Here is a 27,174-nt window from a genome sequence, read left to right as displayed (position 1 = left end):
CAAATAAACAAAAGAAACAGGAATGGAATTAAAAAAGAGGCAGAAACGTTGCAAGGGCTATGGGGCGGAGGTGGATAACAGCGGGGACCCGATCAGCCCGTGAGATTGTACTTTCACATTACCAACATACCTCCAGGCACGTACATTTTTTTGACATGGCAGTGAGTTTCAACTATAAATTCGTCTTGAATAGATTATTCTAACTGTTCTATAGCAATCAATTTCCTCCTTGACGGAGCAATGGCTCCAATGGGACCAGGTCAATACAAGTCTTGTTTCATGTGGCATGATCCCACTGACTCGGACCTCGGGATAATATAGGATCATACAACTCGCGCGGAAATAGAGCAACTGCGGGACTCCAATGACACCGAGGAGCTGGAAAAGCGCCTTCAGAATCGTACGTCCTTTTTCATGTTTTAGTGCCTATCTAACCTGTGTATACATCTAGGTATTGAGTTCGGAACAGCTGGTCTGCGAGGCCGCATGGCCGCGGGGTTCTCATGCATGAACTCTTTGATTGTCATACAAGCCTCACAGGGGCTGGCTAAGTTCATTCGAGACAAACGTTCTGAGATCGCTTCGAATGGTGTGGTCATTGGACACGATGCGCGTCACAACTCTGCGAAATTTGCCGCACTCGCGGCTAACGCTTTCATCGCGCAACGTATCCCTGTTTGGTTCTTCAATGAGGAGGGGCCAACACCGATGGTAGCGTTCGGTGTGAATTATTTCGGTGCTGCTGCAGGTATTATGGTGACGGCGAGCCACGTAGGTCTACCCTGAAACCACTTTTATAGATGCATTGGCTAATCGACTCGAAGAATCCACCCCAGGACAATGGTATGTTACTAACATACTCATTTCTGAGAATGCAAAATAATTGCTAACTTTGAACAGGCTACAAAGTGTAAGGATCCTGGATCTATATCATGGAGACTGCTGACAAGATCTGCCTCATAGCTACTCTAGCAATGGCGCCCAGATCAACCGACCCGAGGACGGGGAAATAGCGCAGTCAATTCAAGAGAACCTTGAGCCATGGCCCACCGCATGGGCGGGATTACAACCAGGCGAATTCCTGCGCGCGGACTCCTACCAGAAATTGCTGCCTCACTACAGCAGCCAAGTCGCAAAGTTCACGGTACGTTGTGGGCTATGTTTCAAGGAGATCAATCTAACGAGTTTACACTAGAAATCTACGGTGACCGATTGGCAACCTCCAAGACCATTCGTTTATACACCTCTGCACGGTGTGGGAGGTTTGGTTCTTCCAACTCTGTGCCGCTCACTCGGAATCAACGAATTTTCATCCGTTGCTGCCCAGGAAAAGCCTGATCCTGACTTCCCCACCGTGAAGTTCCCCAACCCGGAAGAGGCTGGAGCTTTGGATCTTGCTATTGAGACTGCCGACAAAGAAGAAATGACCTTGATCATCGCAAATGACCCCGATGCCGACCGCTTCGCCGTAGCGGAGAAAGTGGAGTAAGCCTTATTTTCCGACTGCCACAAATTGACCACAACTAATGTGTTTTCCAGGGGGAAATGGCATACTTTGACTGGAAACCACGTCGGTGTCCTTCTGGCTTCCCATATCTTGGATTCGTTCGATGCCACCAAAGATTGGTCCCACATCGCGGTGTTGACTACAACGGTGTCGAGCGGGATGCTCGGAAAGATGGCAGCAGCAAAGGGAATTCACTTCGCAGAGACCCTGACAGGGTTCAAGTGGATGGCTAATGTTGCCCGAGACTTAGAGAAAGAGGGAAAGACAGTTCATTTCGCATACGAGGAGGCACTGGGATACATGTTCCCATCTGTGTGTTATGACAAAGACGGAATTACAGCAGCTACCGTCTTCCTAGCTGCGGAGGCGAAGTGGAGAGCCCAGGGATTGACTGCATATGCCAAGCTGCGACAACTGTTCGGCGAATTCGGCCATCACGAGACCTTGAATAACTACTTCCGATCACCCAATCCACAACTCACCTCAACATTGTTCCAGGGCATTCGAGGCAGCTCAGGCCTCGCCAATATGCAGTTCGGTCCCTTCAAGATTTTACGATGGAGGGATTTGACCGAGGGCTATGACTCCAGCACCCCTGATAACAAGCCGGACCTACCTCAAGATCCAACAAGCCAGATGATTACACTGTGGTTGGATGGTGGGGTTCGCTTCACATTCCGAGGTTCGGGGACAGAGCCCAAGGTCAAATGTAAGTTTTCCCACTCTTTGGGGCGAATCGGTTACTGACACATAGCTGCAGTTTACATCGAGAGTTGTGGAGACTCCCTCGCAGACGCCGTCAAAGCAGTCTGCGATGCATTCCTCACTATTCGGGAAGAATGGGTACAGCGCTTTACACCTTCGATGACATACAGCAAGCAGCTTTTTACATCATCTGGTAATATTCTGAACGTTGAATGAAGACGTTCATTGAATTGAGGCAGGAAACTCATCTCTATAATAGCTCCACTATCCGTTATTCCTCTGATATTCCTCTCAGAATTCTTTTCGATTTCACTCACGTTTCTCTCAGATCACTCTGATCTCGCTTTGATTTCACTTTTATCTTTCTATCATAGCTCAGATAGTACATAGCTCAGATAGTACTTCGACAGTCTTTCAATACATCTTGAACTGCATTTACATTCATATCCAGGATCTTTGACGAATATCTAATTGAATACTTATGTAGAGTTCGAATATGTATCACTTTCCCAGGTGTCATGCGAGAAATACAACACCGAATATCAGCTGGAGCTGCGTGAATACGGGAAAGATAATCTCGCTTTAATGATCACTAGGTGGATCAACCTTGGCCCTGGGCTGAGTCCGGATGATCCCCAATGGAGAGTCCATTCATGGGAATCGCAACTGGTTCCCCTTGCCCTAGACTCCAAACATATGCTTCCAAGCCCGCGGTCTATGTTTGAAGATTCCCCTGGTATATCGTTCGAAGATTTGTGCACTCGGAATCTGCTCTATCTAACCGATCGGAAATATCGAGATCTGATGGGGCAAATCATGCAGGATCCCGCCCTCATGGGCTCTATGGTATGAGCCAGCGTGAATATCCATTGTTTTGTTTGTATTAATATCCACTACTGTGACTCTCCGAGACAACACGCATGTAGCAAACACTGTAAGGCAAGGCCGCAAGCTGCCGGTCATTCGAGAATATCAGCCCATTATTGATATTCAGTTCCCTAAAATCCCAAAAGCGGACGACGACCTCAAGCAGAGCCATCAAGCTGCATTTTGCGGCAAACAAATTCAAAATTCAGACTTCAGACTTCGGACTTCAAAATTGAAATTGGTCAACCTCCCCCAAAAGCCACAACTGTATTTCCAGTAGTGCAGCGACATCATTCATCGGCAAAGCCACCTTAGTCTTCTCATCATGCCACCCATGCGTGCGTTTAACCAGGCTTAAATCATGACCATGAGGCCGAGCGGAGTCAAAATCGATAATAACAGGGGTGTCACCTTGAAACATGATGTTGCACGGGTTGATGTCATTGTGGACGATCCCCAACCCATGCAGATGTTTCAGGCCCCGAGCAATTCCCTCCACCCAACGGTCGACCTCGTCTCGGTCAGCCTCGCCCCTCTCGTGTGCAAAGTCTATCTTATTGCATCTGGTGGAGTTTACTCTGGACATAAGTGTTTCATCGTACTTTGTGAAATAGATGCCTCTGATTGAGCCGTCGTCGACAACGGCGCAGCCGTGGTATTGAGCGATATTCGGGTGCGGGTTTTTCTTCAGCAGTTCGCAGGTTTTCAATTCTTCGACCCAGGTTTCTCTGATCAAGGCTGGGTATTGGGGGCTGTAGGGTGAAAGGCTTGGCTTCTTCAGATACCAAGTTGAACAATCCGATGGCCTTTCTGCTTTTGTGAATTTGTCCGAGAATTCCGGGAAAATGAGAGCCCCTTGGATTTTGTTGGTGCTGAACATGTCGCCAAATTGGATCTCTTCTTTTGATGCATATCGCTTTCGAGAGTATGCTCTGTAGATTGAGCCGGACATTTCGTAGACTATGATGGTCTTTTGGAATGCGAAGTCATCTGCGGGACCAAAATCTTCGGAATATTCGAGAACGTACATTTTGGAGGGGCCCGCGCATCAAACAGGAGGAAAGGAGAAAAAAGCAAGGTCGGCTCAGATAGGTGACTGTTAGGGGATTCAAACGGTTCAAGAATCACAGGATGAAGCGGGTACCGACCTAGTCACGATTAAAAGTACTTCACCGGCTGTTTGCACTTCCTCGTTAGCCGAGGCTTGTGTGAGGGAAACCAGTGACCTTGTGAGTGAGGAGGGACATCCAAATTGGGAGCCCGCCTTTATAACCGAATATATCTCTCGGTCTTGGGCATATCCCCAAGTTTCTTTATTCACACATCAACATGCATCATCCTCATATGTATCGGCAGAGCAAGACGAGAAGGGATATTCTCCCTCCACAATACCATCGAACAGCACTGCGACAAAAGAGTGACTGTCATGACCATCATTACCTGTGTCACGTCCAGCAAGCCACGCCCTGCTCAAGGGACAAACCTCACCTCCATCTAAACGACAATGAGAGTGATACCGTCGAACCTCACCCATATTACCTCCGTCAAGCCTCAAGTACAAAAGAGACGTTTCATTGTTATTTTTGTCCTCGCTTTCGAGGTCAAGGTCCCGGCCTCAAAATGTAAGACTGGACTTGTACTTGAGTTGCATCTGCATTTCTTCACCACTGAACGAATTACAGGAACAAGGTCGAATCCAACATCTGTGTCCAACACCACAAGAGCTGCTGTTATGATCAACATGAAAGCCAGTTTATTCATCTCGAACACGGGTCTCGATCTCCCGAATCGAGTGAAGACGAAGAGCGCCACTACTACACTGGCCATTATCATCCTCAAGGAATCCACTCCAATGAGAGACAGCATCATCCACCCACAGTCAAGCACTTCCACTCAAAAATCTCAAATGACTCGTTTGACCGCGTCCACAGTGACGCTGCGCCACCAGCACGAAGTACTTGTGCTCGTGCGACTGTCTGTAAGTCACATGAGGACGGGTGCGGTAGCAACATAAAAGCCGTCAGATTCGAGGAGGATGACAGGATGCCCGGATATGCCGAGACCCAACATTCCAATTGTCCTATACATCATACTACGTCCGTTGTTGAGGGCGGATATCATTCTCAGCGCAGTTCACATGAACACCAGCGCCAATCTCGAGACTCGAGAACTTACAGGTGGGTTTGGGGCCCTCCGTTGCCCGCGGTGGTCCCTCAACGTGGAAAGATCTATTATGTGGAGAACTATTGAGAGTCATTATGGAATAATTCAATGTGTATTAGAAAAAATAGCCACTTTTTATAAATTTGATCGATCAAAAAGTTGGCAAAATATCAGCTTCCTCCACCCTAGTACCCACTCTCATGGAGCCACTATGCATGCCATGGTCGCAGCCAACGTGGAACTATCCGTATGATACCTTCGCACGATGCTAGGGATTAGCGACGGGCCATTCTGATGGTGGAGACTTTGCATTTGTTGGAGTGTCTGATCCAGTATCCTTTTTTTCTCTTTTGAGTCGGGAACAAAAAGAAGGAAGACTTCATGAAGCCATTTGGGACGCTGTTATGTGCTCCCTCGCTTTTTGGCTTTTCCATAGCCGACATCCAGATTTTCTATCTGTGTGGGTATTCTCGCAAATACATCCAGCGGGCTTATTTGGTTGTACGCCTCCAACACTGACGTAGGTACTTATGACTCCATAAACTTGCACACAGAGGAATACATGGGCAGCTAGGCCTGAAGAAGTCGTGCTCAATGGCTCGAATCAATAGATAGGAATGTCTTGACAAAATTCGAATAATCTTGAAACCTTTCCATAAAACCCTAAATTAATCGGCATGACAGAGAGGCGATCAGGTGAAAGAATCATGGATCATAACAGGCCATGATGGGGAAAGAGATATCACCATCAGAAGCATCTGGAAGATGCAGGAAGATACAGGAGAACAAAGGATCGTGTATGAACCCATCTATGTTGGAGGAGCTCAATAAATGATCTGAGCGGGCGCTTATTCATTTATAGCCGGCGCCAGTGGACCTGCGCAACCTCCAAAGAACCTTGAAACATCGTCAGAGTACCCCGCAGCATAAATACCAGGCAACAACCCCCCTTCGCTCTCACAAGTCTAGAGTGATTCTCCACTTCAGCCCAACTGCCATCTCACCCTATCCCGTTCTACTTGCTCGTGTTCCAAGATGAGTGATGCTGAGGTTCACCACGAACGTGACACCGAGGAGAACAAGCCTATCAACTTCGAATGGACTCCTGAACTCGTGAAGATTGGAACCTCTCGCGGCGCGATACATCCGTCGATTGGTCCCCTCGAATTCTACAACGGCTTCGGACGGGAATATAAGTACCGGCCCGGCATGACCCTGCCAGACCCCGCGGATACGCGGGAGTGTATGAGGTGGGTTGGGCTATCCGACAAGAAGATCATTGAGGTGGAACAAAAGTACAATGAAATACATCCAGATCAACAAGGACCCAGCCGTGGATATGACGAGAAATTTCAGCACCATGAACATGCCTACAATGAAATTACATTCCCTAAGATTGAGGAAATGTTGGATATGTTCATTCAAGGAATGCACGATGACCACGATGAGCCTGAATATACCCATAGTGAGTTTTTATTTAAGCAGTATGATAGGCATTTATCGGCTGATAAAATGAATACAGAGGGTTACATTGAGAAGGGCATCCAGCTAGGACTCCGGCCAGAATTTGCAATATTCTGTGGACTACATGAGACTGATCCCCGAGCTATTGCTGAGCCCCGCCTATTCGAGGAATTATGGTTTGTCATCAACAGCCCAGCATCTATCATGAGTGATACCCTTATTCCGTTTTGGATACAACTTAGGGAATTAATAATGTCGAAGCTGTTATACGAGGGGAAGGCATGGACGGATCGTGATGGAACATGGTTGGTCCGCGAGGGGGAAAATATGGATCAAGCGAAAGCGAGAGTGGATGATCGAGAGCGTCAGAGGCTAAAAGGGCAAGCGATAAAGGAAAATAAAGAAAGACTGGAACGCTACTACCAAGATCAGGCCAGAGAGCACGCGGAGGACTTGGCAAGGTGGGCAGAAGAAGACAGATTGGAGGCGGAGATGCTGAAGCAACAAAGTGACAAAGCCTGTTCGGCAGAAGGATGAGGAAGGAAATTTGGTCAGACGGTCGGTTCATTTGGTCTTATTAGAGTCAATGGGAGATCCTCTGCGTCTATGAGAGTTTGAATATCGAGAGGCAAAAGGATATCTTCCACTTCAAATGAATGCCTAGTGCAATCTCGGGACCTAGGGAAGGGAACTCGCTCAACATAGTCAAAAGAATCAGTACTAAACGTGGAGATGTGGCACTCCAAAACTGACCGATATGGTGGGATTGATCAAGAAGCTATAAGCTGATACTATGAAAATATATCACAAAATAACAGTAACAGTAGTAAAAAACAGCAAAAACAGTAACAACAGTAAAAAGAAAACATATCAAAGGATAACGGTTTTAAATCAGACCAAAATGACGAAATATATAAATGACAAGCCTTGACTGATTTGAAAAACCAATCGATCCAACGAGTGTCGGGTGACTTGTTCTTTCCACGCCCTTCAGGAGGGGTAGGTTCAAATATGATACAAAGGACCTTCTCAATCGTATGGACATGGAGAATAGACTAGCATTCTCTCAGCGCCGCCTGGGATCAGGTCGGGCAGGCCTCGCATGTCTCGGTAGCGATGTCAGTTCGGCAAGCGCCGTGCCTTGAAACCGAACTTGCTGGACATATTCTGGTCTTCTTCGATTCTCGTCAATGTCGGAGTCTTGAGAGGATGGCCTCCCCTGCTCCTGTGCGGGATGGAATGTGGCCTCGTAAGCAGGCCCCGAGGAACGGCCTCGTATGCTACGCAGGAACGCCGCTGTTTCAACATGCGCAGTTGGGGCTATGACAACAGGTCGTTGCCGAGATTGAGCGACAGCGGGAGGTTGTCGAGGAGTACGATCCTGCACCCTATTCGTATGGATAGTCGCATGCCAGTCGGGTTGTGGCACTTCGTCGAAAGTATAAGCAGCATCCAACATTGCAGAAGGGACGTTCTGTTGAATGACCGAGCCATGAACGTTACCATGTCGTGCGCATAAATCTGCGTAGTCTTCTACCCCGCACTATAAATACTATGCAACAACTCCTTCCCTCTCACAATTTTAAAATGATTCTATACTTTGACTGACTGCCAATTTACACTATCCCAATTTATTTGTTCGTTTTTCAAGATGAGTGAGGCTGAGGATCACCCCGAACGTGGGGATCAGCCTAAACACGATGATCAGCTAGAACGTGAGGATCACCCCAAACACGAGGATCACCACGAACTGCAAATCACCCAGAAAGTGAGAATCACCCCGAACGTGACGCCGAGGAGAACAAACTTATCAACTTTGAATGGACTCCTGAACTTGTGAAGATTGGAATCTCTCGTGGGGATATACATCCGTCGATTGGCCCCCACAAATTCTCTAATGGCCACCCAGATTGCACGTACCGGCCTGGTATGACCCTGCCCGACCCTGCTAATACGCGAGAGTGTCTGAGGTGGGTCGGACTATCCGACAAGAAGATCATTGAGGTGGAACAAAAGTTTAATGAACTGTATCCAGATTATCAAGCACCCCGCAGTGGACATGATAGTAAAGTTTTCACCAGGGGTTTCAGCGACATCACCTTTCCTTTGATTGAAAAAATGGCGGATTTGTTTATGCAAGGAGTCCGTAATAATAGGGATGATGACTATGATTACACCACTCACAGTAAGTTTTCCTGTTTAATATAATAGCGTATTTTCAGCTGATTAGATGAGTATAGAGGGTTATATCGAAAAGGGCATCCAGCTCGGACTCCGGCCAGAATTTGCGATATTCTGTGGACTATATAAGGATGATCCCCGAGCTATTAACGACCCCCATCTATTCGAGGAATTATGGTTTACTATCAAGAGCCCACAGAGCGCCATCGATGAGATGATTATTCTGTTTTGGATGGAGCTCAAGGAATATATGGTGACGAGATTGTTATACGAGGGGAAGGCATGGTCGAACTATGGAAGATGGGTGGTCCGTGAAGGAGAAACTTTGGATGAAGCAAAGGCAAGAGTGGACGATCGAGAGCGTCTGAGGCTAAAAGAGCAAGCGATAAAGGAACAGGAAGCAAAGTTTGAACGTGAGCAACAAGAGGAGGAGAGACTGTACGCGGAAGACATAGCGAGATGGGCAGAAGAAGACAGACTAGAGGCGGAGATGCAACAAAGCGACAAAGCCTGTTCTGCAGAAGGATGAGGAAGGAATGGAGCCGCTGTGCATGTCATGGTCGTAGCCAACGTGGAACTCAGGATGTTAGGGATCAGCGACGGGTCATTCTGGTGGTCGAGACTTCGCGTTTGTTAGAGCATCCGGTCCAGGATCCTTTCTTTTCTTTTCATTTGAGAAAGAAGAAACGAAGAGAAGAAGAACTTGATAAAGCGGTTTAGGATCCTGTTATGTCCTCCCTCGTCTTCCAGAGCCGACGCCCAGCTATTCTATCCGCGTAGGTATTCATTTCGCACAACTAGCTCATCGGGAGTTTCTTGGCAAATGTCTCGTTTATATAGCTGTTAAAATGTCAGTCTCGCTTGCTCTGGGCCCGCTGGCTGTGGAAATTCCGAGTACCTTCTAAGTAATGTCATGGCACATGTGGAGCAGCCTTATCATCGAAGAAAGAGAATCCTCCATATGGATTCGAAGCGGCCTCTCGTATAGCGGCGCATAGCGAGGAATGAAGATTGCCAGGGGGATTGTGAATGCAAGGAAGGATAAAGAGCGGGGGCGCCATAGGGAACGGAAACCTATGGCCATATTTCTTGGAGGCTTTACTGTATGAAATATTAACTGTGGTGACCGCTATGAATCAGGCTTCTTGAAAGCTTCACAGATTGCCCTACTGTTGACCAATTGTAATTATGGGCCCTTCGGCTGAAGATTCTACCCCGCATTATTGCTTGTATTGTGTCTTATTTATAGCGGTGTCATCGGGGACGATCGTCTTCTCCGAGGTGAGCTCAGGACAATTGTCGAGATTATGAGCCGCTGACTTCATGCGAATTTTGTTCATCCATATCTTATGGCACGGGTAAGTTGTCCTAACATACAGCGAAGGCGTCGTGAAGAAATGAAACTGTTATGTGCAATCCGGCTTTCTGGGTCCTCTTATTCTCCGCCATGGGTCCCTGACATTTCCGCGTCCTGCAAGCATACTTCAATGGCAGCAAGCTTGACGTGTGAAATTCTGGGTCACTGGACAATTTGAGCTGATGGTGGTGCGGCAGGACTATCGGAGACACTAAAATGGTACCAATGGGATCCAGTGTATGAAGAGAATGAAGACCTATATGTTAGTGAAGGGGCAGAATATTCAGCCAGGTATACGGCCTCTATCCTTAAAGATATAGGACATACAATTCGACTGCCTGCGGGCGCTTATTTATTTATAGCCGGCGCCAACCTTGGAACCTCAGGACATCATCACTGTACCCCGCACCATAAATACCCCATCCAAGAACTTATATTTGCTCCCACAAGTCCAAAGTGATTCTACACTTTGGCTCGACTGCCATTCCACCCTATCCCCTTTTACCTGCTCGTTACAAGATGTGAGATCCTGAGGATGAGCCCAAACGGGAGGATGACCCCGAAGGTAACACCGAGGAGCTCAGATCCATCATCAAAATGAGTGATGCTGAGGATCACCCCGAAAGTACCACCGACGAGATCAAACCCATCAACTTCGAATGGACTCCAGAACTTGTGAAGATTGGAACCTCTCGCGGCGCGATACATCCATCAATTGATCCCGTCAAATACGAAAACGGCCTCCCGAATTACAAGCCCGACATGACCCTTCCAGACCCTGCTGATACGCGGGAGTGTTTGAAGTGGGTTGGACTATCCGACAAAAAGATCGTTGAAGTGGAACGGAAATTCAATGATCTATATCCAGATTATCAAGGACCCAGCTGTGGATATGACGAGAAACACCACCGGACTGGCTACAACGAAATTACGTTTGCAAAGATTGATAAAATGTTGAAGATATTCATCCAAGGAATGCATGATGACCACGATGAGTTTGAATACACTCATAGTGAGTCTTTTCAGTTCGTGTAATATGTTATTCTCAGCTGATCAAATCGATATAGAGGGTTATATCGAGAAGGGCATCCAGCTAGGACTCCGTCCGGAATTTGCAATATTCTGTGGACTACATGAGGATGATCCCCGGGCAATCGAAGATCCCCGTCCATTCGAGGAAAATTGGTTTGATTTAGGCCCGGCGGACATCATGGCGGCGAAGTTGGTTCACGAGGGGAAGGCATGGGAGGGTGGGGGAAGATGGTTGGTCCACGAGGGAGAAACTATAGATCAAGCAAAAGCGAGGCTGGATGATCAAGAGCGTCAGAGGCTAAAGAGCAAGCGACAAAGGAATATGAAGCAGAATGGGAGCTGGAGAGACAAGAGCATGAAAGATTGATTGCAGAAGAGGATGCAAGATTTGCAGAAGAAGCCAGACAGGAGGCGAAGATGCTGAAACAACAAAGCATAGACAAAGCTGTTATGCAGAAGCATGAGGAAGGAACGCAGTGAATTTATGTTGACATTGAGACTGACTGGGTAAGACACAAATACTATGAATGACATTACCATCCTTACTGAATGTTCCACTCGATATAATATCAGTAGCAATACTTTTGAAACTACTCATCTTGGTCGATACTTTGCCATAAATGCTCGGAGCTATGAGTGTGAAATTGATATCAATGGAACACAGAATTTCTGAGGATGTATCCTGTACAGTAGTCGATTCCATTGTTAGTCCGTTGACAGTATCAGCCCGTGGACTGTGAGATATTTCCGTTAAGGGTGGATAATCAAGAGTGGGCGAAATCGTTTTTGCTGTCTTCATCAGCATCGAAATCAACACCAAGGCTGCTTCACTGGCTAACAATAGGGTTTTCATCGCTGAAGATGAATTTAATCTTGATTCAACTTTTATCGGGCTGAACGGCGGTCCATTTCAAATCTTGATCTCTCTCTGTTGGCTTGAGTTATCGAACAACGTCATAGCCACCTACTAGGGCGGTCTTATAGTAGGGACCTTGGAAAATCCAGCCAACCAACCTTGGAGTTCTATAGCTTCAATGTTGAAATAGTACAGATGGAACTATACTGCACGTGTGGGATGTATTTCTTGCAAATATGTCAATAATGGAATGTATCGAATGAATTGTAAAAGTGTCTAATTTCTTCTAGCCCTGTAAAATCCCTCATCTTATTGAATTTATAATGAAATTAGAAAGAAGGGCAACGATGCCGGATTCCATTGACTGAAAGCAGCCTGAACTGAAATGTTTCATTGCGATACAATACTATGCAATTCGTATGCTGGCTATGTCAAACTGTATAGGCGGTGTCAATTTTACTTCCGTGGATGGTCCAGATTATTTGCAAGTCAAAATGCCGAGTTAGGCTTAGCGTTGAAATCCCGATTCCATGTTAATTAATCACAACGGTTCGAGTCATCGTGCACGGATCAGTATATTTCCGACCGGCATATGTGTAGCATGTTCTTCAACATTTTATAACTCAAATCTTACAATCGTGTGTTTCCGATTGCCTTTTTTTCTCACTTCGCCAGGCGGGCCTCTTCACAGAATGCGCGCAGCATGCTGGACATGCCGCAGTCGCACTATCAGATGTGACCAAACCAGCATCCCTTGCGCCAAGTGCGAGAAAGCTGAGTTGGAATGCTTTGAACAAAGACCGCTTCGATGGGTCAAAGGTATAGCAATTCGGGGTAAAATGCGCGGACGTATTCTTGGAGAGAATCTCAAAACATCCAGTGAAAATCCACCTCCGCAACTAGAAAGGGAACAAGTCATACATTCCCGCGCGAAGTCTTTGATAACAAATATTACTCCCTCGTTTGCCTTGCAAGACCCTTGCATACACGATCTCGACCGGTCATCGAGATTCTATCTTGATTATTGTGGGTTTATATCGAGCTTAATATCTGCGTGGGTACGCTAATGCCAGACAAAAGATAACATACGCATCGCCAAGTTGTTCATTCTATATGACAGTGAGAGCAACCCGTTTAGAAGGTTACTCACTTATGCTATGGATAATTCAACCTTGCAAAAGTGCATAATTGCCGTTGCTGCACGGCACTTTGCTAATACAGGCCAGTCATTCGACCAGGGCGATGACGCTTTGTCCCCTCGATTTGTCAATGCCAATTTGGATGCACTCCATTTCAAAAAGCAAACTATCAAGGCATTATCATTGTCATTGTCCCATCCAGAGTCTTCACAGAATGACGCGATAATGACAACCATTCTCCTTCTAATTTTTCTTGATCTCCTCGAGTCTGGCATCGAAGGTTGGAAATATCATCTCCATGGTGCAGAAGGCCTCGTCAATCTTTCTCACTCGCTGCTGGGGCCTAGTACTAGTGCATATGTCAACAACGACCCTGGAGAGACAATAGAGGAGACAAGGCGATTCCTCGCCCGACAGTTTTCGCTGTATGCTTCTTCTCATTCTTCTCTATCATCAGTTTATATTGTGATGTCGCTGACAATCGTAGTATCTCAACCTTCGGAGGTGCACTATCAGGTCCAAAGTCGAGGCCAGGGTTTTGTATCGACCTTGAAGAAAGCAGGCATCAAGAGTCCATTATTAGGAGCTTTCTGGGATGTCCTGTATTCCTTCTAGGAGCTATTCGTTATTTCTCCAACCAAAGACACGTGGTTGAGACGATACACATGCATGATGACCACTCGATTCATCAGCATGTACGAGATACCGTTACTATGCTTGAGCTGACAGCAAACTTTGATTGTCTGGAATGGGCGTCAAACTCCGTTCAGTCTAGAGTATCCTCAGCAGCGGAGATTCTGAAGCTTTCTTTGCTATCGCAAGCATACAGAACTGCCACCATGCTCTATGGAAAACGAGTCCTTCGTGCTTTCAAGACATCCACTGGGACCACAGCATCTGACAATAAGGAGTTGGTCTGCCGATTACTCGACGTAATTGACTCTCTCAAATGCGACCCGGCTTTGTTCAAGTGCCTACTATGGCCAACCTTCATTGCCGGTCTCGAATGCCAGACTCATAGTGACCAAAAGGAGGTGGTCATTGGATTTCTAAAGATGCTTTGGAACCTGACCTGTTGTTTGAATGTGATAAGCGCTTCAAAAATTCTGCAGGATAATTGGAAGCGAAAGCATTTCGATGGCAATTTGGAGTCGGGGGAATCAGAATTATATGTAATAGAACAAGGCTGGCTGCTTATTTGATCTATGGTATTGCTTTCACGGAAGATTTGCAATGAATACAAAGTCTGGTTTGGACCCCCACGGAAGCCCATCATAAAAAGCAAAAGGGTCAACAGAGTAGTTGCAAAGCCACCAAATCCTAGTGAAGTCTAAAAATCAATGACAATATATCTGGCCCAAATATACAAGATAAAATATCAAATTGGTGCTTATGGGTTGGCGAAAGTACTGTTAGCCATTAAAGACCAAAAATTCTTTCACCATGCCAATGAAATATTGTTGTCGTGCTGAATCTTGTCGAGCGACCGTCTTCGACGATTTGAAGTACAACTTCTAGCATACTCATCACAAAGGAGTACATCGAATATTTTCAGTCCGAGTCACTTTATTCTATGATCATCTATCTGGACTGGTGGCGCATAACACCACACCATTTAGAAATTTGGGCCCACATGCCATAACTTCCTATACGGGCGATTAGAGCTTACCAACCATCCTCCCATGTATTTTCGGATATTATCCGACTATTGAAAGATTCTCCCATAGATGTGAGAGAACTGTGAATGACATGTGTCATTGCGCGCAAATTTTCAAAGTCGCGCCGGATAGCCAAGTCCCCACCAATGCCCCACCTAGTATAACTTCCTAATCGGGTAAGTATAGTTTCACCACTATCAACTTCAACCTACGAGGCCCGAGAGATATCCAGGCTCACGAGAGACAGATTTACTTATAAATCATTTCCAATTAGATGCCTTCAATCTCTATTGGACACAACATGAATTTTATTTTCTGCATTTGAATTAATAATGGGGTGATATTGGAGAACGAATATTTAAAGACTATATCCCGTCCGTTTTCATTACTTTTTTGGCATCATTCAACGGACTCTCACCACTATCAATTGCCTTCCACTTCTACTCAAAAACTTCTCCATTCTTCCAACTCTTTCCACTACACAATGTGTCATCAGGAAATTGCCGCCAATGGCTGGACCAGCGTAGCGGCTAATGCGGGCGCCATCTTTGGTGATCAGCCTTTCATCAATAAGCCGGGGGCTCTCGCTCTCACTGACATCAAATTTCCATTTGATGATCCAACGGTCGCGAAGACTTTGAAGTACGCAAAGGAAACCCTACATCCCGAAACCTTCAATCATTCGATGAGGGTCTACTTCTACGGTATGCTTGGATTCTGCATATAGCTCAAGTAATACCAAAAGTTAAATCTAACCTCTCTTAGGAATGGCTATCACCAAGCAGCAGTTCCCCGAGCAAGCTGCTGCTCTTAACCCGGTGACTTGGGCATTGGCATGCTTGCTACATGATCTCGGCACGGCTGAGGAAAACCTAACGGCAACCCGGATGTCTTTTGATATATATGGGGGCATCAAGGCCCTCTTTGTCCTCAAAGATTTTGGCGCCACTAAAGATCAGGCCGAGGCAGCTGCTGAGGCAATCATCCGACACGAGGATATGGGAGTGGATGGAACGATCACATACATTGGTCAACTCATCCAGTTGGCCACGACTTACGACAATACCGGTTTCCATCCACACGTCCAGGATTTCGGCAAAATGATCCATGAAACCACCCGCACTCGGATAAACGAGGCCTATCCGCGCATGAAGTGGTGCGCATTCTTCGCTAGCGTCATTCGCAAGGAGGAGAAGATCAAGCCCTGGTGCCACTCGACCCATCTTGTCAACTTTGACAATGAGATTGAGGCCAACGCCCTCATGAAGCAGTGGGAGTGAGAATCGATCACGCAATGCTCACCGATTTCTATCTTTCGGCTTTGGGGTCTCTGTGGCTGCGCCCACTCAACATGAAGTTGACTAGAGACCAGATAAGGAAAGCTCGTTGAAAGGAGTGGCGGCATGTATGAAACCAAATTCTAAGACATATGGTTGAATTCAGTGCTTATAAATTTTCAATGGCCACGTAAAATGACTTATTCTGGCATTCTAAGAGAAAGACTAAACTATAACGCATAAAGAATTGTCGAAAAGAAAATCGGGGCAGTTGGGTGGTCCCCCTCTTTATATGTATAGCAGGAACGACTACACATTACACCATGAGTCTGACCATCCTCCAGGGATGCACCAGACAGTTACATAGGGATACTGAAATATATATCACCCCGCCCTACGCGATATTTCTCTTGGGCATCATGATATTGGCCTTTCGTTTTGACATAAGCGATGTCACATGTGAACTTACTGACGGTGAAAAACAATGGCAATCGAATATGAAGTCGCTGCTAATAAGCTACTAATTTTCGGTACTAGTCAATGGTATTAATAGTCATATATTGTACAGGCTCAAGGTGCCAGCAAAGTAGAATAACAGATTGCAATCTAAAAGAGCATCCCTTCCTTGTCTTGTCTTGGATGTATATACACGCCAGAAGCACTGCCATCAGTTCTATCACTGGAATATTGACATATCCACAACAGAAGAAACAAATAAACAAAACGTTAACAAAGTAATTAGAAAACATCCAGTTTCAAATATCATCATCACCATCAACCACAGCTATAGCACGTCCACTAAAAGAGCGCTACTATTTCTCATGAACCTCCTCGATCTCTTGGCCACTGTCACTGCTAAGACCAAGCTCGTTCTTCTCAGGTGCGGCATGATCGTTGGTATCCAAGCCCAGATCACGAGACTCCTGGGTGATTTGTTCGAAAGTGAGCTTGGGCATGTCGTGAGCGACCCTGAACGGCATCCTCCCTTCGACATGGGCTTTGGCGTAGATTATGTCGATCTCCTCAAGCTCACGGCCGGCGGTCTCAACATAGAAGAAGAAGCCGAATATCAAGCCGATGAAGTTGAACAGTGCGAAGAAGAGATAGACGCCCCATGCACTCTGGCCAGCGAAAAGTGGCGTGAACATGACCACGGCAAAATTGCAGATCCAGTTAGTGCAGGTCGACGCCGACGCACCTATAGTACGGGTACGGAGGGGGTTGATCTCCGGTGGGTAGATCCATGGTAGTGGCAAGAGAGTGAATGCAAAGAAGGTGATAAAGAGGAAGATACCGACGGCAGCGCCCTTAGCATTCGACTCGCTCTCCTTGATCAAGCAAGCGAATGTGATAACAAAGCTGAGTCCCTGGCCTAGGAAACCAATCAAGTATAGGTTGCGACGGCCAACTCTCTCAATCATAAAGAAGGATGGGATGGTTGCAATGGCGTAGACGGTAGCGAACACACCACCCATAATCAAAGACAGGCTCTTCTCCATATGCAGATTTTCTTGGAAAAGTAGCGTTGAATAGTAGATAGCGGCGTTACAGCCGGTGAACTGCTGGAAGAACTGGCCGGAGCAACCAATAAGAAGACGCTGGAATTCCTGGGTCTTGCCACCTGTGAATACCTGCTTCCAGCTTGACTGTGCGCTCTTCGAGGATTCCACGTCCATCTTTAAGAAGTTGAAGTCGTGAAGGACTTTGTCAGAATCAGGAGTGGTGCCATTGAGCTTAGCGAGAACTTCGCAGGCCTCCTTGTCGTGTCCTCTGTTCACAAACCACGATGGGGAATCCGGGAGCATCAAGGCACCGAGAGCAATAACCATAGCGAAGAAGATCTGGAGTGCTATGGGGAATCGCCACTGGACAGTATCCGCGGCGTGCGAGAGACCAAAGACTACCCAGTAGGCAATAAAGGTGCCACCAGCGATCATCGCACCTTCAAAGCACACCAGAAAGCCACGATTGTGAGCGCCGGAGCATTCCGATTGCCAGACCGGGATTGTTGCCGTGTTCATGCCATTTCCAATGCCCGAGACAACACGGCCGACGACGAATTGACCGACTTCCCATTTACCAGTAAAGCAGACTGTTGTAATCAAGGCACCAACGATCAGGACATTGGCACCCATAAAGATCAGGCAAGTGCGGCCGAGTCTGTCGCCGTAGAACATGGAGAACAACGCGCCGAAGAAACAGCCAAGCTCATAGCAGGATGTGACAGCACCGCGGATGACGTTGATGTAGTGTGTTTGCGCCGCAGTGGCAGGGTCAGGCATTTTGAGGATTGGGAAGGAGTTTACAAACTCGTCGCCGTTGAGGAGGCCGGCCATCATGCCCTGGTTGTAGCCGAAGAGCGAGAAACCCATAACAGCGGCGATGGTGATGCTCACCCGGAGCGACCGACCACTCAAGCCGCTGGTGGTCGTCCACATGTTGACGGTACGGACAAAGAGCCGTCAGTTTGGGGAGTGGGGTAAAAGGAAGTTGGGGAAGAACTATGTAGTAAGGAAAGAAAGAGGACGAGCTCGGGACAGAGGAATTGGCGGTCTTATAGCAAGCACCTCCATGGGGGATGTAAAGCAATACGGTAATTAAAATCTCGAATTTATATCGCAACCTCGGCCAGACCTCAAACGGGAAAGTCCAGCGAAGGCGGTGCATTTCCCGAAGCGGAGAGACGCGGGGGAATCCTTCACCTTGGCACTTGGCGGGGGACTTGGCGGGGGCACGGGGGCACTTGGCGGGCGCATATCCAAGGTTGGCGGGCACCCTTGGCGGGTCCACGGGTCCACCGGTCTGGGCGCGGATGACTAATATGGAGGCCGACTTCCACCTGGGAGTGTCCAGTATAGATCCAGCCTAGGGCTGGATCTCTTTTATTGAATTCTACCATACTTTCCTCTATGTAGTACATTTTACTCTCCTCTCTTCAACATGATATACATATTATCCATACTCGCATCCTACTATTATAGTATATGTTGTACCTGAAGGCGCCAAGACCTTTTCGCCCCAACATGACGTCGAAAATTTTTCGCCAAGTTTCTCAAATCGCGCTAGAGAAGGTTTGCCAAGCCATTTATCAAGCTCCGGACCAACGAAACCCAAATTTTTTGTGGCGCGGCACAAAGGCACAAGGCACACGGACCGGTGCCCTGTGTCAAGCCGGCTTTCCGATCATGCTGTAGGAGTAAGGAGCACGTGGTATCGGGATCGACTCGGTATCGCCGTATCCTGTCGTATGTATGTATTAGTATTAGTATTTATATAAATCGATATTAAAAAAACGATTTCCGGGGGTCACCCCAGGGCTAGTCCTTCTCCCCACGCCAAGAATTGTAAAATCTCAAGTCCGCCCCATTTCAATCTCGCGTAGTAGTCACACTGACAGTATTATGGCATGGTTAGATGCAGTTTCCATACACAGCCGAATCCCATCAGAGGGGTCTATGGGCTTTCCGGTGCCATGTATTAATTTGCTTGGCATAAGAAAACAAACGGTTGAACTTAGAATAAGCAATGCGGAATACTACGCTCCCAGGAGCAAGCCAAGCTTACAGCCATAATACATCTTAGCGATGACATCAGGACTCGCTAGACTTTCCAATGTGTGTCTATCCTTGCGGTATTGATTATATACTCATTCTATATGGACTATGGACTACGAAAAATAGTATAAAAAGATAGAGCAGGCAGTGGGTTTCTGGTTAAACACATTCTAGAATTCGTAGGACCCCTGCTCATTGGTCCGCACGAATCGAATTGAATCAGGCAAAAGTTCGATTCGAGGTTGGCGATGTTCAACTTCTAAAGCAGATTTTAGGGACCCGCTACGTAAGGCGATTTGATTATCTTGATATGTGACAATTCGGCGAGTGATCGGCATTTAAACAGATGCAAGTGTAGCGGATAAAGGGCAAAACTACCTAAAATTATCCGTTACTGGTAGGAGAAAAGGGAAACGGGAAACTCCGTCGAGCGAGTGAAAGTAGCGTAAATTGCTCGAGTGAGGCATTTTACTCTTCACCTGGCTCATGGGCCCCGCCACTTCCGTCATTTTCGGGACTAGTCAGACCACCCGTAGACAAAGAGCGCTAAATCCAAGTCAAGGCTAAACCTAATGGGGTAATACACTATACCTAATTTGACTAGAACTAAAATGACCGTGTGATTTGAAACCGAAAAATCGTGGTTTTCCACCTATGTGTGTACCTAGGTACCTATGTCGTAGAAATTTTAGACTGGATATTGCCCTAGCGTGGACGCTACACCCACCGGGTTAGTAACCCGATACTAGCGCAAGTATAGAGAAGAGATAACTAATTGACCGAAACTTCCCGAGATAATATATATACGGAACCGTGAGAGCCCTTCTAACGTGAGTGCAAATGGAGCGTAAAATGGCTGTCTATGTCTTTCGATGGCTGTTTCGATCTTTCTCTTTTTTCTTTCGAAAGCCTTATGGACCATAGTGTTCCTTGCAAATATTCAGCTCTATCGAAGTATGCCTGCGCTCGTAAGACGCCTTTAGTGATAGTAGTTGAGACTGTATAGATCTCCGGGATACGGCGACCGCTTGGAGATGTGGTGAGATGTGATGTGGGTTGAGGGATATGGATGTTTACATGCGGTCTATCGGCATCTGCTTAAAGCTTTTCAAATTCGAAGGCTGCTCTGGGTCTCGATATAGCCGTCATGAAGCCTTGTCATCGTGGAAGGCCACAATAACACTATGTTAACCTCACAAACTCTCGCAGACTTAGCGTTTGCGGCCTCAACATTACGCCACTTCGCCAGTCTTAGTGCCTTAATCCAACCCTGTCACGCTCAAGGTAAGTGACCGCCTCACTAGCAGCAGCAGGCACCGAGGTCGCCCGTCATGCGCACTGGTTACAATGGCAAACCCCAGAAGCTTGTTTCTACCGGTCATCCCTTTCAGCAAAATTACCAGGGGCAATGGCCACGATCCCACCGTTGATCGTCACAGAGCGAATCCTTTGCTGCATATAATCCATTTAATCCCAAGCCGTTAGGTGCAGAACGTGCCCTCTGTGGCAACCAACCCCTCAGTCTTGTCGTTAGCCGTTAGTCGAACCCCTTGGCCGAAAGTAGACAAGGATTACATTGCTTTTGCCGTCTGCGAGGACTTCTGCCTTAGGCAGTTTGTCGTTCATGGTGTCACATACTTAGCCTGTTGACGCCTCTGGCGGTACTCGCTCCTTGTCACTGCACCACGCGTCGAAGGTGAATGTCGCCCAGAACACGGCGCCTCTTGGCAATGTTTCCGAGAATCGACATGCGGCTATCTTTGGCGTGGGCGTTGGGTTCATTGCGTTTGACTCCATTATCATCGCGCTGCGTATCTATGTACGCGCCTTTATGCTGCGCGCTTTGGGGGCGGATGATAGTAAGTCAATGGAGCCCAATGAACGCCACGATTGTGCATGGTTGTCCGGGCGTATAAAGTATAACGGGTTTACAAATAAGGTTGAAGGTGAGATCTTAGCGTAGATAACGATATCTGATCGACTTAAATTAACTTATTTCCAATTAATTAATTTATTAATTCTACCTAAGTTTACTTTTTAGCTCTGGTTTATGGCCATAGAAAAGACTGAAGAGTACTGCGACTCGGTCATAGCTCATATTTTTCTTCTTTTGCCAATTCGCTTCGTACACAGTCACATTGTTGATTGAAATCCTCACTATGACCTAGTATAATGTCCACTCGGGTTACGTGACGTTGTAAATTCAAGTTTATCCATTGAAGGACTTATTCTCGAGATGGAGCAACTGCGAAAGCAGCTCTTCCGCCGCTGCACAATGCAGATAAGCAATCTTAGAAGCAAAATTAAACCCCTATTCTCCATCATTGACACACGATGAAGAAAACACCCATCGCCAAAATGCAATTAAACATAATACGCAGAATCTTATTGAAATACTTCCCATTTCCTTGAATGAAATGACTGACATAGATAATTTATATCAAACGGATCAGCATAGCTCTTCGAATTTGCTCAGCCGAAGGAGACAAATAAGTTGTGACTTATAATTCAAGCAACCACTATGTGGTTAGAGGCCCCTCGCAGAAAGCACGTTTTTCAACCTCTGTTGAAACTTTGGTACACGTTCTGGGGAGATCATCGTATAATGCTGGCCATCCACCTCATGGAACTTGAGATCATTGCTCACAAACTCCTCCCAACGGTTCAGCTGTGTGTAGCGATACTCTTCCCTCGATGCTGCCACGCCTCGTAACGGATCACAGAAGAAAACATCCATACAAGAGACTGTACCGGATGGATCGTAGTTACGGCCGATATTTGCAAGGGAGAAAGTCACTTCAGTCCAGGTATCCAGCGATACAAGTGTTATTCCCAACTCAGCCCTACGGACTGGGTTCGCTTCGGCCATCACTCGTGCCAGCTGCTCTGACTTAGGCAAGGGGCATATCTCAGGTGCCAATTCATCAGCACGGTCTTCTGAAAAGAGGTCACAGAAAAATGCAACGTGTAAAAGACACCCTGTCCAGTCTAGTCGCCTCATGACATGCTTGATGTATGGTGGTAGGTCGAAGCTACCTATGAACTTTACTTCATCACCAGCTGCTTCAATCTTCTTTGCGAGTTCAAAGGCGACCATGCCACCATATGAATATCCTGCTAAGGCGTAGGGCCCACTAGGCTGTTTTTGCTTCAGGGCATCGTAGTATGTGGCATGGAGGTCATCTAGATCCTGGAAGGTTTCCTCGCCCGGGTTGAAGCCGCGTGGTCGCATTGCATAGATGGGCCGGTCCGGGAAATGCTGAGCTAACGCGAGGAAGACTAGAATCTCGCCGACTCCCGGATGGAACAGCCACAAAGGCGTCTTGGATCCGTGTGGTTGTAGTGTGACAACTGGCTGATACACACTAGTGAGATCTGAGGCCTTCAGCTTCTGGACAGCCGCTGCTAGGGATCGAATGGTTGTGTTGGTCATGATGGTGATCATGGGAATATCTTCAATCCCGAAATCCACCTCAACAGCTCTCTTCAATCGAATCAAATCCACTGAAGTGATTCCAGTGTCTAGAATCGGCATATCAATATCAACGTCCTTGTCGAGTCCGAGCGTCTCCTTGAAAACCGCGACAAGTTTATGCTCAATATCATTGCTAGGCCCGGAGAAGTGCGACTCTCGATATGCTTGTAGTACCCGATCGTTCAAGATTTCCTGGTCCTTGTATTTCCCTTCTGCCAACGCATTTTGAATTTTCGGCCGCGATAGCTTTCCTAGGGTTGTCTTTTCCAGGCGACCAGGTGGCAAGGGCAGAACTCGTGGCCGTGCGGATGTAAACAGAATAACAGTGCGCATCAGCGTGTGCAGCGTCGACATACGGGCCTCAATATCATCACTTGCGAAATCGTGTTGATATACGACATAAATTTCCTCGGGGCTGGTGTTAGATTTCTTGTGGGAGAAACACACAACAAACGAAGGGGCCACTCCTGGAATACGTGCTTGTTCAATAGCACCTTCAATCTCATATGGTAGAAATTTGACAGAATTAATGTTGATCAGCTCTTTGAGTCGACCTGCCAGCTTTAGCTGGCCCTCTGCATCAATTGTACCAAGATCTCCTGTCCGAAACCATCCATCCTCCGTGAAGGCGGCCTTGGTAGCCTCGTCATTGTTGAAGTATCTTGAGAACACGACAGGTCCACGTACTTCCAGTATACCGGCGTCATTGGCTGCGCCACTGTTCACGCCATTGGACTGGGGTCCAGGGCTGGGCTCGTTTGCGTCAATCGGCGCTATCCGTATCTCGATGCCTGGAATGCTGGAGCCAAGGGCACCAGCTTCGCGTTGCGCCTTGATATCGATATCAGGGAAATTGCGATTGTAAATGGCTCCCGCACAAATTTCAGTCATGCCAAAACCCGGAGTGATGAGGTTTGATGGTGAAGCTCCCAGGCTTTGTAAATGCCTTGTAACTCGCGAACCAGTATCGACATTGTTAGGCTCTCCACCCGAAACCAAATAGAGTAGTTTGCCGAGATTGAATTCTTGCTTAGCCTCTTTGGATGTCGTATCCAACATCACTAGAAGCTTGCGCAGGAAAAAGTCCGGCGCGAAGGTCATGCAAACTTTGTGCTTGGATAGCAACCGCAGGAATAGCAGTGGATTGCTGAGAACCTCGGGTGCCTGGATATGAATCTGGTCGACTCCCGCGTACATAGAAAGAAGATGCGTTTCCATCAGGCTGGCAACGTGATCTAGACCAATCCAATTGAGCACGGAACTGCCATCGCTAACTGGCATCACCGCCAATTTTCCACGAATCGAGGCAAACATTTGCTGGTGCGTCAGGCACACGGCCTTGCAATTGCCAGAGCTCCCAGAAGTGAGCATGAGGACAGCAACATCGCTGTCGTTGGCATGACCCTTACCATCTCCATTGATCTGGCTGTAGGTAGCACTGTCCGATTCCGTGTCTTTGAGGCCAGAATCTTCAAATTCCTCCACTGCTACAGTACGTAGAATTTCGTTCTCCCCAAACGAGTCTGTAAGTAAATCCCGACGACTGAGCAGCAAAGGATCTTGCAACATATTGTGTAAATGTTTGAAATGGGCTTTACGGCCCTCGCTCGTGCTAACCAAAGGAGGAGATAGGGCTGGCACACTGCCAGCTAGGATGGTTGCCCAGAACCATGTGATATTATCCAAATGACGCTGGAAATGGACAAGGATGACACCCCCGGGGCGAAATTCTGCACGTCTTCGTAGCCAGGATGCTCTCTGTAATGCCTGATTGCGCAGCTTGGCATAGCTGAGCTTTACCGGATGAGTTCGGTCGCCTTCAGGGTAGGCAATAATTCCAGCGGACAAAGCGGCTACTTGATCTAGAAGAGATCTGATATTGAATTTTAGGATAGGATCCATATTTGATGTCCTTGGCGCTTTAATAGATGAAAAACGGAACGAGAAGTAAAATGAGCAATTGACGAAAGAAGAAATTGACGAAAGGAGCAATTGAAGAAAGGATTATCATGGGAAACAGAGGCATAGACCGGCATCGGCTTGTTTGGCCCTATACTATTATCCAGCTATCGTTACAGATAATTAGCGCCGGATTTGACACCGAGCTTGGATTCAATATCGCAAGCCCCAATTTACTACCTGTGCATGTAGATGTTCAATTGGTTACATCGACTTTCATATTATTCCGCCTTTTGGGGGCCGGACCCAGTCTTGGAACACGCTTAAGCAAAGTTGGTTACATCGCTTACATGCATCATGCATTATTACATATTACGCCTGCAAGGGGCCAGGCAAACATCATCCTAGGCGCCATTTAGCCGTACACATGTCGACTAAGAGAATAAATCAAAGTTCACGAATCCCTCCGTTTAGGCTATCCAAGAATCAAAGATCCCCCTTATTCCTATCATGACTGCCATCTCCTCTTTGAGCAACTCCAACCATGGCTACTGATGAGCAAATCGACCACATCGCCATTGTTGCCTCTGCGGTAACATGGCCGTTCGCAGCAATCAGCACTGTGCTATTCTTCATGCGCATATTTGCACAGTTGCGACATACAACTCAAAAGTCTTACTGGGAAGACCTCATGTTAACCCTTTCTTGGAGTTTTGCTATCGTGCAAGCAGCCATTTTTCAGGTAGCGCTGAATGCCGCGAAGGGTCTCGACGACACTAATCTACCGGCTACCGTCCCCAGGGCTGCTTTCTGGGCGATCCTGAGTAACAACTGGTCATTTTTAAGCATAGAGCTTCCGAAAGTCTGCGTCGCTATTCTACTTATTCGCCTATTTCGACCGGCACTCTGGCTCCGGATTGTCATCTGGAGTCTTTGCGTGACAATTAACGTACTGGGAGTTGTTGGCTTCATAATAACCTGGGTAATGTGTAACCCGGTGGCCGGACAATGGAATCCCTACAAATATCCCACGGCCAAGTGCTGGCCTCGCTCGATCCAGATCACCTACGCCTGCGTATTATGCGGTATCTCCTCATTTATCAACATTGCCTTCTCCGTTTATCCAGCCATTGTGGTTTGGAAGCTGCAAATGGCCCGCTGGAAAAAAGTCAGTACAATTGGACTTATGAGCTTGGGGCTGGTGTAAGTAAAAACATCTCCTTTGCTCACAACTCCAAACTAATCCAAGCAGAGCTTTCGCTTTTTCTGTGATCAAGCTCTATTATATGACATTTTTGCTTGCGGGTCCAGGTCCCTTGGATCTCATCTGTAAGCGTCTCTCCCAGCTGACACTTACCAGTCTTGACGCTAAACTTGACAGACCTCTGTGCCCAACTCGGCATTTGGAATCGTATTGAGAACGATTTCGTTTTGATGGTCGGCCTTTTGCCCTTCATACCTGCCTTCTTCCAGGCCTGCACGAGTCTCAAGAAGACGCGCTCCTCCTCAAACGGCTCACACTTCAAGAGCAATCAATATTACTCAATCAATTCCAACAAGCAGCACAAGGACCCCGACGACCAACTTGAAGTGGAAATGACCTCGCTCGGGCGACAACTCAAAGAAGATGCCTCATCCTCTCTCAGTTTTGACAGGAATAATGGAGGAAAGCTAGCTAAGCCCGCAAGTTTCTCTTAATACTCGACATTCTCTCTTTTCTTTGCTTCTCTTGATTCTCTCCAGTCACGTTAGATCAAATGTAAATATGCTATACTGTATTCAATACAATACTGTTTTTGTTTGGTACTTAAGTCATTGTAGAAAGCATTAGTTCTTGTTTTTCTCAAATCTCACGCTAACGTGGAACTTCAGGCCGACCAGGGCGACGACGATGCAACAAAAATCCTTCGGCCCCCAACATTCTAGTATAATCCCTGTCTTGAAAGATGACACATGCCAAACGTAGATAAAAACCCTAGTGTCTTTTCGTCACGTTGCAGATGGCGTACAATAGCGCGTTTTCAATTGAGGGGTTCTGGG

At 47.0% G+C, this 27,174-nt stretch overlaps 12 protein-coding genes across 12 annotated transcripts; 8 read left to right on the top strand and 4 right to left on the bottom strand.

The window, feature by feature from the left end:
• Positions 1-155: 155 nt before the first annotated feature.
• N7471_008391 (phosphoribomutase PRM15) lies at positions 156-2,428 on the top strand (the record flags this gene model as incomplete). The annotated part of the gene is made up of 10 exons (XM_057281110.1): positions 156-161; positions 215-259; positions 322-400; positions 452-771; positions 825-843; positions 901-910; positions 964-1,144; positions 1,196-1,485; positions 1,540-2,216; positions 2,268-2,428. 10 exons carry the CDS (start codon positions 156-158, stop codon positions 2,426-2,428), a joined length of 1,788 nt encoding a protein of 595 aa, XP_057135370.1.
• Positions 2,429-3,305: 877 nt separating this feature from the next.
• Positions 3,306-4,109, bottom strand: N7471_008390 (uncharacterized protein; the record flags this gene model as incomplete). The annotated part of the gene is made up of 1 exon (XM_057281109.1): positions 3,306-4,109. One exon carries the CDS (start codon positions 4,107-4,109, stop codon positions 3,306-3,308), a length of 804 nt encoding a protein of 267 aa, XP_057135369.1.
• A 474-nt stretch (positions 4,110-4,583) lies between these two features.
• On the top strand, positions 4,584-5,093 carry N7471_008389 (uncharacterized protein; the record flags this gene model as incomplete). Its single annotated transcript, XM_057281108.1, has 1 exon — positions 4,584-5,093. One exon carries the CDS (start codon positions 4,584-4,586, stop codon positions 5,091-5,093), a length of 510 nt encoding a protein of 169 aa, XP_057135368.1.
• Positions 5,094-6,277: 1,184 nt separating this feature from the next.
• N7471_008388 (uncharacterized protein) lies at positions 6,278-7,243 on the top strand (the record flags this gene model as incomplete). Its single annotated transcript, XM_057281107.1, has 2 exons — positions 6,278-6,707; positions 6,765-7,243. The coding sequence occupies 2 exons, from the start codon at positions 6,278-6,280 to the stop codon at positions 7,241-7,243; spliced, it is 909 nt and encodes a 302-aa protein (XP_057135367.1).
• Positions 7,244-7,772: 529 nt separating this feature from the next.
• Positions 7,773-8,165, bottom strand: N7471_008387 (uncharacterized protein; the record flags this gene model as incomplete). The annotated part of the gene is made up of 1 exon (XM_057281106.1): positions 7,773-8,165. The coding sequence occupies one exon, from the start codon at positions 8,163-8,165 to the stop codon at positions 7,773-7,775; it is 393 nt and encodes a 130-aa protein (XP_057135366.1).
• A 192-nt stretch (positions 8,166-8,357) lies between these two features.
• N7471_008386 (uncharacterized protein) lies at positions 8,358-9,416 on the top strand (the record flags this gene model as incomplete). Its single annotated transcript, XM_057281105.1, has 3 exons — positions 8,358-8,421; positions 8,472-8,891; positions 8,947-9,416. The coding sequence occupies 3 exons, from the start codon at positions 8,358-8,360 to the stop codon at positions 9,414-9,416; spliced, it is 954 nt and encodes a 317-aa protein (XP_057135365.1).
• A 1,425-nt stretch (positions 9,417-10,841) lies between these two features.
• Positions 10,842-11,756, top strand: N7471_008385 (uncharacterized protein; the record flags this gene model as incomplete). Its single annotated transcript, XM_057281104.1, has 3 exons — positions 10,842-11,256; positions 11,312-11,494; positions 11,572-11,756. 3 exons carry the CDS (start codon positions 10,842-10,844, stop codon positions 11,754-11,756), a joined length of 783 nt encoding a protein of 260 aa, XP_057135364.1.
• Positions 11,757-12,824: 1,068 nt separating this feature from the next.
• Positions 12,825-14,711, top strand: N7471_008384 (Zn(II)2Cys6 transcription factor; the record flags this gene model as incomplete). The annotated part of the gene is given in 3 exon segments (XM_057281103.1): positions 12,825-13,190; positions 13,206-13,696; positions 13,759-14,711. The coding sequence occupies 3 exon segments, from the start codon at positions 12,825-12,827 to the stop codon at positions 14,471-14,473; spliced, it is 1,572 nt and encodes a 523-aa protein (XP_057135363.1). The 3' UTR covers positions 14,474-14,711.
• Positions 14,712-15,413: 702 nt separating this feature from the next.
• Positions 15,414-16,209, top strand: N7471_008383 (uncharacterized protein; the record flags this gene model as incomplete). The annotated part of the gene is made up of 2 exons (XM_057281102.1): positions 15,414-15,633; positions 15,695-16,209. 2 exons carry the CDS (start codon positions 15,414-15,416, stop codon positions 16,207-16,209), a joined length of 735 nt encoding a protein of 244 aa, XP_057135362.1.
• An 809-nt stretch (positions 16,210-17,018) lies between these two features.
• Positions 17,019-18,644, bottom strand: N7471_008382 (sugar porter family MFS transporter; the record flags this gene model as incomplete). Its single annotated transcript, XM_057281101.1, has 1 exon — positions 17,019-18,644. One exon carries the CDS (start codon positions 18,642-18,644, stop codon positions 17,019-17,021), a length of 1,626 nt encoding a protein of 541 aa, XP_057135361.1.
• Positions 18,645-22,287: 3,643 nt separating this feature from the next.
• N7471_008381 (non-ribosomal peptide synthetase) lies at positions 22,288-25,137 on the bottom strand (the record flags this gene model as incomplete). Its single annotated transcript, XM_057281100.1, has 1 exon — positions 22,288-25,137. The coding sequence occupies one exon, from the start codon at positions 25,135-25,137 to the stop codon at positions 22,288-22,290; it is 2,850 nt and encodes a 949-aa protein (XP_057135360.1).
• Positions 25,138-25,678: 541 nt separating this feature from the next.
• N7471_008380 (uncharacterized protein) lies at positions 25,679-26,832 on the top strand (the record flags this gene model as incomplete). The annotated part of the gene is made up of 3 exons (XM_057281099.1): positions 25,679-26,337; positions 26,387-26,463; positions 26,516-26,832. 3 exons carry the CDS (start codon positions 25,679-25,681, stop codon positions 26,830-26,832), a joined length of 1,053 nt encoding a protein of 350 aa, XP_057135359.1.
• Positions 26,833-27,174: the final 342 nt, after the last annotated feature.

The sequence above is a fragment of the Penicillium samsonianum genome (genome assembly GCF_028829775.1).
Source record: "Penicillium samsonianum strain IBT 33392 chromosome Unknown utg000004l_segment0_segment0, whole genome shotgun sequence".
NCBI classification, from domain to species: domain Eukaryota; kingdom Fungi; phylum Ascomycota; class Eurotiomycetes; order Eurotiales; family Aspergillaceae; genus Penicillium; species Penicillium samsonianum.
The sequence above is the reverse complement of the archived record's forward strand: the minus strand, read 5'-3'. Positions and strand labels throughout refer to the sequence as shown.